At 40.9% G+C, this 10,150-nt stretch overlaps 1 protein-coding gene across 3 annotated transcripts in view; it reads right to left on the bottom strand.

Annotated features, from left to right (window-relative positions):
* Positions 1 to 779: 779 nt before the first annotated feature.
* Positions 780 to 10,150, bottom strand: part of LOC146833819 (dimethylaniline monooxygenase [N-oxide-forming] 2-like) — a 230,324-nt gene continuing 220,953 nt past the window's right edge. For all 3 annotated transcript variants that reach the window (XM_085601709.1, XM_085601711.1, XM_085601710.1), the window contains one exon: positions 780 to 3,537. In XM_085601709.1, coding sequence (XP_085457835.1) covers positions 3,192 to 3,537 — 346 coding nt within the window. In that variant the 3' untranslated portion in view covers positions 780 to 3,191. The remainder of the gene's footprint in view (positions 3,538 to 10,150) is intronic.

Below are 10,150 nucleotides of genomic sequence, written 5' to 3'. Positions count from 1 at the left end.
ATCTTAATACTGCCCTATTAATTGTATATTAAGGAATATATAAATATCCATTTGAGTGATTAACTACATCCCTCTAAAATGCTTATTTGGGATGCTAAGAAGTTTGGAAAAATGTACATCTGATTATTATATAACCATAATGTAATCATTCTGAAAATCACATCAAATATAGTGAGCATTGGAAGTACTGGACAGCCGCCGCCAATGATTGACTGAGGCTCCAGTGGCAGCAGTGGACCAAAGATGCTGACAATCGTCTCTCAGAGACCCCAGCCCTCATACAGGCTGATGGGGCTGGGAGGAGTCAGTTTTCAATACTTGCAAACTACCTATGAGCAAATGTGTTCTTGGTTATTTATTCCTGCTACTTATTTTCTGGTGTTTATGGTTCCCAAAACACCAGGTTAGTGGCAACAAGTTTTCAGTTAGGTTGTCTCCTTAGACACTTAAGAGGATTTTTAACTCAACAGTTGATTGAGGCAACTCCAGCTGCTTACTGCTTTCCCCTGTGGCTGGCTCATCTCCAGACAATTTAAAAGCAGGATTCCCTTCCAGAGGTTGACAGCATTCCAGGGTTCTGTCCACTCCCAGTCAGTCTTGAATCAATCTATAGAGCTAAGAATGTCTTAGGCCCCTTGTTCTTTCAGCTGCTCCATGGTGGTGTTTGTCCTCGTTGCATAATTGTTCTCATTCCCACTGTAGGTATGTAAGAACGCATAAGGCCTAAGCAATTTCTTCTACTTGACTCTCAAAAAAATGCACAAAAACACAAACAAGTATTTATCAAACAAACACACATATTATAAAATATTTTATTTCATTCATAAGCAGGAAAAATACAGAAATGGAAATCGTAATGTTAACAGGGAGAGTGGAGCTTTTAAAACTGTGCTTTCATTTCTAAAAGACAAAGCAATAAGGTAGACTCTAACATATTACTTTATCTTTTTTTTTGCTTTTAATTCATGCTCTCTTTTTGTCCGAGCATACCAATATTTCAATTGAGGCTACCAATTGTCCATACTAGCTTATGTTTCTTGTACTTGAGCTGCTCCCATGTATTAAGCTAAGAATATCAGCATAATTTTTATACCCAAATTTAAAATTCCTTCATATTTACAGAGCGTTAAAAAAAATCACTTTTAATATTTCTACATAGAAACTTTACTAATCTGCTAAAATTGATTAATATTCCAAACAGTCACAAACCCCCTGAGTAGGCACTTTGGACCCAGGCTAAGAACCACTTGTCTAATGGAACAAAGAAGTAGTTCCATAATGTGAGCAGTGGAGCCAATCAAAAGCAAGGGTTATTAACCTTTGTCCCAAGAAGGATCAATCGCAGAATAGGGAGGAAAAACACTAATAAAGGAAGGGGAAGGGAGTTTAACAAGAAGCAGTGACTCTGTGTAGTATTATGTGCCAGCTGGAGTAGTGAGACCACAAAAATAACAAGCCCAATACGAGTAAGAGTTTGGTTGCGCCTGACCAGTTTACTTGGATCTTTCGAATTCACTGTCAACCAATCCCTGTTCCTGATTTTAGTTTGTGTTTGTTGCTTATCTTGAGATGGAGAAGTTGTTCCAGAACAGCTGGCTAACAAATTTCTGCTTAGAAAATACTTTTATCTAGTGACACACTGGTCAAAGAGCAACATGACAGGAGAGTCCTCTTGGCACCTCGTATTCGTCATGCTGTTAATACTTTACAATTCTCCTTGGCAGCTAGCTATCCTGCCTGAAAGTAATGAGAGTCTGGCTGTCATTCGCTGCGCGTAGGAACACAATTGCCATCTTACCTAATGTATAAAGAGTCTGAGGTTTGATTAGCAGGTACTGGGCCCCATCAGAAGTGAAAACAAGTAGGTTTTACAAGCTAGAAAAATCTGGGAATTCTAACCTATGCGGTTTATGATTCCATCAAGTAGGAACATTAAAAGTACATATGCACTTCTCCCATCTGTACTCTGCAGCCAATGTGTTGTCAATGTGCCTCACCAACAAAACAAATGATCATTTGGCCAGGACAAGGCATTTTACAGTTCATGCTGATATAAACATTACCCTCATTGGTTAGAAAATGTAGGTAGTGCTGTGAGAGTACTTACAGCAGCAAACACCACCCATCTTCCAAAAGCAGATGAGTCTCCAAAAGGTATTTAGAAACAGTCACTTGGCAACCTTGGACTAATTGACCATTAGCTACTCAATCAAACACATTTTATAAGTAACATTGGCCTTACTGTCTCCAATCATTTGCAAGATTGTGACCTTGTGTATCTCCCCAAAATCATTATACTAAATGAATGAAGGTCACATAAGAGACACACACTTGGCTTTAATTATGACGTACATTAGTCTGCTTTCATGCATGAGCCTTCTTCTTTAAAGATTAAGTTTATATTTTTGTTTTAGGACTGATCCAGTAAACCCTAGAGATTCACTTAAGACAGTTATAATACACAGACATGTTCTAACAGCTGAAACTAATATAAAAAATTAATCAAAAATATGAAGAGTTAGAGGGTATCTGGAGAGGCATCCAGAATCAAACTCCACAGGAGATGAACACTTTAGTGATGTAACTTGATCATTTTGAATTTCGCCATTACTGAATTTTTCAACAAGTGTTGAGATGTTCATGTGAAGGCTAAGACTTCTCTGCATCTGTCCCATGTTTCTTTATGAAACCATGTGGTAAATTATATAGAGCCTGGTATTCAGCCAATGTTACAACTTGCTTGGTGTTTCCAGGAACAAATACACCTGAAAATAGGGATGAAATATGTCTGGGAAAAAGGGACAGAATTTAGAGAAAACACCAGTTTAGCATTTCATTCCTTATTGCAAGTATCCAAACTCACAATAGGCCATTAATGATAAAGTCACATCGCTCAGTATTGGTAATACCGTGGACACTATTACCATGCCTTATGATAGGGAAAGTTGCAAGTGCAAAAGTAAAAATGGAAAAGATCTGGAGCCACTGCCTCCTCTTTATGACAATGTAGGAAATGAAGTGAATGTGATCCAGCAAAGAATATCCTGTGGTTGGGTTAGCTACCACATTGTAAACATGTGAGAGAACAGCTTTATGAGTTAATTCATGGAGATTTTTGGTCAACATCAGAAATCATACACTATCTATTTGTGGAAATGATTGGATGCAAGAAATAATTTTGTGTATACACTTTAAGTACACATAAAAATAGTAGCAACCAAAACAAGGAGACTGAGAAGCCCAAGCATGTTCAACAGTGGAGAACCATTGGCCTTGTTCTTCACCACTCGCGTCTTCATGGGTTTTAGTATCCGATCCCACTTAGTCAGGATAGCATTTCGGGCTCCGTCCCACTTCCCCGGCCCAGTCAGGCGGTACTGTGGTGATGTGCAAGCACCGAAGAAAACCTGTAGCGCCAGTCTGGGATCACAGAGCAGGAGATGTAAGACATTGGGCTTGACACCGATCTCTGAAGCAATCTCGTCAACATACTCGATGATCTCAATCTGAAAGGCGTTTCCCTGAAGAGTTCCATACCTTAACAAAAAAAAATGGTATATGTTAAGACACAGCTTAATTTATTTGTGGAAGTTTGTGGGTAACTCTAAATATGAGAAGATGTCTACAGCCCGGTCGACTAAAGGGTACAAATGTCACTTTTTTGTTTGTTTTGTGGAGTTTTATATAGCGCGAACTAGACCTGAAGGTATCACCGCACTTTACATGAGCACCAGTTTACGTTACAGATGGACACATTTATTTTTGTTAGGCGCGTGTTCATTTTTGTTCTTTATAGTAAAGTCAGTCAAGCTGAGTCTTGCTCTTCACTCTTCATAGCCTTTGGTTTAAGACCGTGATTCCCTATATTGATGCCTACACATATAACTGAAGTATTTTGCTCATTCCCTTCCGATAGACCCCTGATGTCCTCATAGTGATCGTAAAGTGGCCACTCCTTTGAGACCAACTACTTACTCAATGAGTTTTAGGACTATTATCTCACATCTAATAATTTTCCAAAAATGTACATCTTTTTAAGCTGATGAGTTTCTATGCACTACTTAGTTTAGGAGAAAATATTACAGTGGCTAGCTGAAAGAAAGTAATTGAAGTAGATCACTCTCTATAGTCACACAAGAAATCTAACAAAAGAACTTTGCTCATTCCCTTCCAATAGACCCTGATGTCCTCATAGTTATCGTACAGTGGCCAATCCTTTGAGACCAACTACTTACTCAATTAGTTTTAGGACTCTTATCTCACATCTAATAATATATTTATATTAATAATTATTATGTACATTAGGCGGATGAGTATTGCATAGACTGTCTGAAAGAGACATTTAAGCAATTATAGGACAAGTAGCAGCATCATACCTAAATACAATATAGATCTGTGAGCCAACTTCAAGTTGCAAAAACCTGTATTAGACAGGAACAGAAGAAGAGATAGGGCTAGCAGAGCAAACAACCCAGATGATGCTACTTGCTGGGGTGCTCATTGGAGATGTGGCAAACCATGCTAGCCTATGAAGGCCCCCAAGCAGGGGCCCTCAGGGTACAGCCACACAAATTAGGATAGAGGCAAGAGTGCATCATCGAAAAGGTTAAACAAGGTCAAAAGGATGGGCTACAGCCATGTAGATAATGTCAAATAGATAATGATCTATGAAAGTTAAAGGGTTTGGTTCTTCCAAACGAAATGCGGGTGCCAGATATATGTGAAGCAGAGCCCAAGTATAGCAAATGGGTTCCACCCATTTAATCCTCCTCGATTTTTTGCTTTTTGATTGCACATTTTTTTACTTTTACTGTGAGTGTCTCACTGCCGGTGTTTCCCTCAAGGTAAATTCTGTGGAAATGGACTGAGAGTGCTAATCCAGTGCCAGTATCTATCTTTCATGGTAAGACTGCCCTTGCACAGAAGAGGCTCTGAGATGGCTAAAAGCAAACATATGAGAACATGTGTGTGCACACATGTGTTGACTCAGTGTCATCCAGTATGTGGGCACAGATAGCCTGGGAAAGGAAGGATGCAGGGGAAGTCTGCAAGTGGCAATAAGGGGCCAGATGTACAACGCGGAAGATAGTGCCTCGCAAATTGCGAGTCTTTTGCGACTCGCAATTTGCAAGGCCCTATTCTGCATGTACAACAGTTTGCGATTCCCAATGGGGTCGCAAATTGCGAGGCTCATGAATATTAATAAGCCTCTCACAATTTGCAAGCCCATTGGGAATGACAGGCCTTCCCAGGAATGGGCTCAGCAGACCACCATGTCTGGGACTGTTCTGGGACTGTTCTTAAATAAAACAGCTTTTTTTTTTAAATGCAGCAACTTTTTAAAGGAAAACGGGAAACATTAAAAAAAAATGAAACGTTTTTGTCTCAATTTCCAAGGGCAGTCAGTGGTCCCTGGGACCACTGCCTGCCCTTAAAAAATATTTTTTGAGCCAGTCAAAAAAGGGGAAGGGGACCCCTTCCCATTTGCGACTTCATTACAATCCTCTTGAAGAGGGTGGTTATTTGCAAGTGTTTTGCAACCGCAATTGTGGTCACAAAACATTCATTCATTCATACATGGCTCTGCGGTTGCTATTAGGAAGAGAACGCCTCTTCTTAATAGCGAGTCGCAATACACTGTTTTGCAAGTCGCAAATTATTTGCGACTCGCAAAATAGTGTAAGTACATGGCCCAGACTAAAATTGCAAGCCCAAACCCGTTTGCGCATGCAATTGTACATCATACATCTGGCCCTAACTCCTTTAACTGCAACTGAACTGCAAGCTCACAGAAATAAAGGTGGCAGGCCAGAACAGAGGAGCCAAAGAGAGGAGGGGCTCCCGTTTGATGTTTTGGTGGGAAGGGTTCAGGCAACTGTATCAGTTGTAGGTAGGTCTTTCCATAGACCACTTGAGGTTGCCATGTCAAAATGTCCCAGAATGCTGTGCAGGAGGTTTGGGTCACGTGTGGAGTGATGATGTTGCACCCTTGGCCAGAGGTGTCTTGCTTCTAGAACTTTCAAACCCCACTTAAAATCCCCTGCTCAAGGGAGAGACTTTTGAGAACATACTCAACCGAGGATGCAATGCTGAAATAATGCCCAGCTGGTAGGAAGAAGTATTCTGCACCTGTGCAAGAATCAACTTTAGAACTTTAACTTTAGCTGACACACAGGACTGGAATGGGTCTCTCCAAGGTGAGTGGCACAGGCCCTCTTATGCCGCCTGAAGAGCAGTTGGGAGAATGGATCTGTCTGGGGACCCTGGATGGTTCAACTGTGACTTCAGTGGACTGGCCTTGGTCTGCTGACACACAGGCTCCCTTTAAGTAGCCAGGTGGCTGTGGGATCTGGACAGTACAACAGGGAGGGGGTTTGGCTTGCTAGCTGTGATGGGGCTGTGGAAGATACCCCCTCAAGCATTAGAGAGCATCAGGCGCCCAGGAAAAAGACAGGTATAGCAGGTGAGCAGCAAAACCAAGCTCACCAACAAAAGTACTCTTTAGAAGCCAAGAGGCCTCCTGAAAATGCTCCTGGGGCCTATAGATCACCATCAGAAGCAAAATGAGCCTACAAGTGTCTGAATAGGCCCTACTGAGCCGGAGAAGCCAGCATCTGAAGCACGTTATATGGGGGGATTGAACTGGAAAAGGAGCAAACAGGCTCCACTGTGAACTTTGAGTGGGCCAGAGCCCAGGTGTCAGTGCATCTTCAACAGTCTTATAATCAATGGGGATGGTGCATATGTGTGGCTCCCTTCCTAAGCTCTTCTATGGGAACGGGGACCCCCTCCCCTAGCACCTGATGCAGCAGTAACTGTCCGAGGGGATCCCATCTCCTCAGGAATGATGCTCTAAGGACTGGTCACACCCCCTCATTGCTGGATGATCTTCCCTGCTTCCTGTGCCTATGTTTGCACCCAGCTGCACAGCCTCTAGCTGGTGCTGCTTGCAGGCTGGGGGGAAAAGAGGATGCTGCTTCCGCACCAGCCCACGGCAGCTGTGTCTGCCACTGGAGCAGGCCAAGCCACAAAGATGTGGGCTCCCCACATGGCCTCAGCACTACCACACTCCAGGTCCTCACCAGGCAAGGGCACCCAGCCTCTCTTAAAAAAGAAAATGCTGCACATGGCTGCATTGTGAAGAACAGTTAAGCATTTCCTGAAAGGCACAAAGCTGCTCATAACCTACTCATTCTGCAGGCAATGCAGAGCGTTATAAGGCCATGTGTGGATATTTTAAATTTACATAATGTGCTTTGTGGTGCCTCAACACAACCAACATTTTAAAATAGTGTTTAGGGGTTACAGGGAGTGCAGCATATTTCCCAGAAATTATTCCTTAAAATGGCTCTAAGCCTCCCAGAGGATTGCATCTCTGACCCTGAGAGACGTTTCATGTTGTTTCAAGCCCTACTGGAGGTGGAGCTTCTGGTCATAAGTTCTGGTGTGCAGTGACCCTATTGGTTGGTCTTCCAACTGCACCAGCAGCAGACTAAAAGTAATCATGAGAATCTGATACATACGTTATTCACCGCCATGCTTTTACTTACAATGAGAATAGACATTGCAATGTTTCATATTATAATGAATAACATTAGTACTATCGGCATTGACTTTGATTGTGAACTTTAAGATGCTGCTGCTTTTATTATTGTGGTGACTCTCTGACAAAGTCAGTAGGACTGGCTTATTGATACTGGCACCCTCTTATATTGTGAAATGTTATCTAGTATAAGTGGTCGGATTGTGATTGTGGGTTCAGAGCTTGCTGTGGGTGTAATCTGTTCAGAGGGTTTCACCAAAGGTATTTCCATTTAGGTTGGCTCCTAGTAAATGGAAGGTTTTGGACTTTTTACATGTGAATGACTCATACCCTTCTAATCTAATAACTCACTTTCTTACACCAAGGAAAACAATACAAATTAAGAGAGAGGGACAACATGAACCTAACTGATTCTTGGTGTTTCCAGGCATAGCTCAGCTTTGTTGACTAGGTCCAATGAGCAGGGTAGTGTGAGGTTTTGAAAGTACTAGCACTGTACATCAGGTTGGTGAAAAACATAAGGGCTTGGATGGAAAAGCACAGAAGTTAAATGATGTCTGGTTTAATATGATTTAATTGGCAATTGCCACGGATCAACATAGCAGTGGAAAGTCTCTCAACTCTCAATATGTTGAGGAAGACTAGTCAAAAAGGTCATGACCATAGCCCACCTTAGACAGACCTAGACTCTGCCCCACTGTCCGCAGGCTGTGTTCTGTGGTATAGTCTTGAATGTTTTTCTGCACACATAGAAGATATTGGTTTTATGGCTCTATGTTTTTAAATATGAAGGTCTAGGAGTAATTTGATACCACCCATGACATCTAAGTCATTTTGCTCTGAACTCAGTTGTTTAGGCTCTCTCTACTGATTTCAGGTCTCAAAATTTGTTTTAGATAGCAATGGGATGGTGAGAAAGTTAGATGCGTAAGTTCGTATTTCTGGAGGATCAGTTTCTGAGGACTGTGGGATATCAAGTCCCAAAATGATTCCATGCTCAGATAGTCCATACATTGATGAATACAGATGGTCAAGTTTCTTAGATAAATTGATCAATTTTGCAAGAAAGAAGCAACTCTTTTTGAGTCACTGCTCTAGCAATAAGAGATGCCGGTGATTGCAGACAATACACATTTTTATTATTTGAAGGTATTTGAAATACAAAACAGAGAATCTACTGATTGGCCTATAATGGGCAATACATTTGGATGGGTAATGAAATTTAGGATGCAAGCGGACCAACCATTTATATTCTCAAAATTCTAAGCTGCTGTATGGTAGCTGTAGCAACTGGTGTTAAACTTCTATCATTCTGTAGGTGTGGGAGAATATGTTTTGATCATCTTTAGATAAGTTGCACACTTTAAATTTATTTTGTCACCACCGTAAGAGAAGACCCTATGAATCACTAGAACTTTATGTAAGTCCTGCTACTAAAAATCAAAATTGTCTCTTATTTCATCTCGTATTGGATTTTCCTCATTGGACTGAACCTCTGTGCAGAAGTCTCATAACTATCATCCAACTCTCCGCGAAAAATCTACATCCTGAAGTCTCCCCTCCATCAGTTCCTTCGTATATGTTCACTCCACTCAATCTGAAACATATCAAGGTGTTCTCTATACATCCAATGGTCAGCATCATCTCCAAACTTTAAGAGCAAAATCTCATTAATACGTAATGACACGATTTCCCAATTGGTGAACTATTTCAACTGCCAACAATTTTAAAGTGTATGTTTAAAAACATGCCCTTTTCTACTCACTTACTTAGCAAAGAGTAACAATTATTAAATGAAATTATATATTTTTTTAAATGCCATTGCTAATGGAAATAAAAACCCTGATTATAGGAAAGAAAGCACATTTGAATGATCCAATGCCACAAAAGATATCCTCTGCAGCATATTGGCACTTCACTGAAATGTCAATACCTACAGAGATGATTATGACATGCAAAACAATATTGGGCAACCTTTCATGATGGAAATGGATGACTTTTCACATCCAGTGAACCTAGCCATTTGAAATGGAATGATAAACTGGTTTTGCTGCAAATTTTATTGGCAATGTTGAAAGCACAAGTACAGATGTGGCAGGAAAGCACACTTGTGGAAACAAATCAGGGATTATGTGAAATGGGGTTGTTGTGTTCTGTGTCTGGGGATTTGTGTATAGAGTTATTGCTTATAGTTTTGTCATCACTGATTGATGGTATGATAGAATCAAAAGATGCTTGTGTACAACATGGGTATGCTATGGGATGGGAAAGTAGTCTTTGGAGTATAGATAAGGAAGTCATTTTGGAGACTTCCCCCAAAACTTTACTAGTTTTCTTGGTTGCTGGAATATGAATTTTGCATCCCAATGATTCTTGTAGTGATGATGGAAGCTGTGATTGGTCTTATTTACATTATTAGCCTCTCATGGTGACGCTGCTGGTCAGGAGAATTTTTTAGGTACCAGGTGAACCATTTCTGATTTAGTAGTAAAAGCATTTAACTCACATTCAATCCGGTGGACGAACAGAAGAACGGCTGAGACTCGTTCTTCTGTTCGTCCACCGGATTGAATGTGAGTTAAATACAACGCAATGCCATACGTGTGT

The sequence above is a fragment of the Triturus cristatus genome, chromosome 4_2 (assembly GCF_964204655.1).
Source record: "Triturus cristatus chromosome 4_2, aTriCri1.1, whole genome shotgun sequence".
NCBI lineage: Eukaryota > Metazoa > Chordata > Amphibia > Caudata > Salamandridae > Triturus > Triturus cristatus.
The sequence above is the reverse complement of the archived record's forward strand: the minus strand, read 5'-3'. Positions and strand labels throughout refer to the sequence as shown.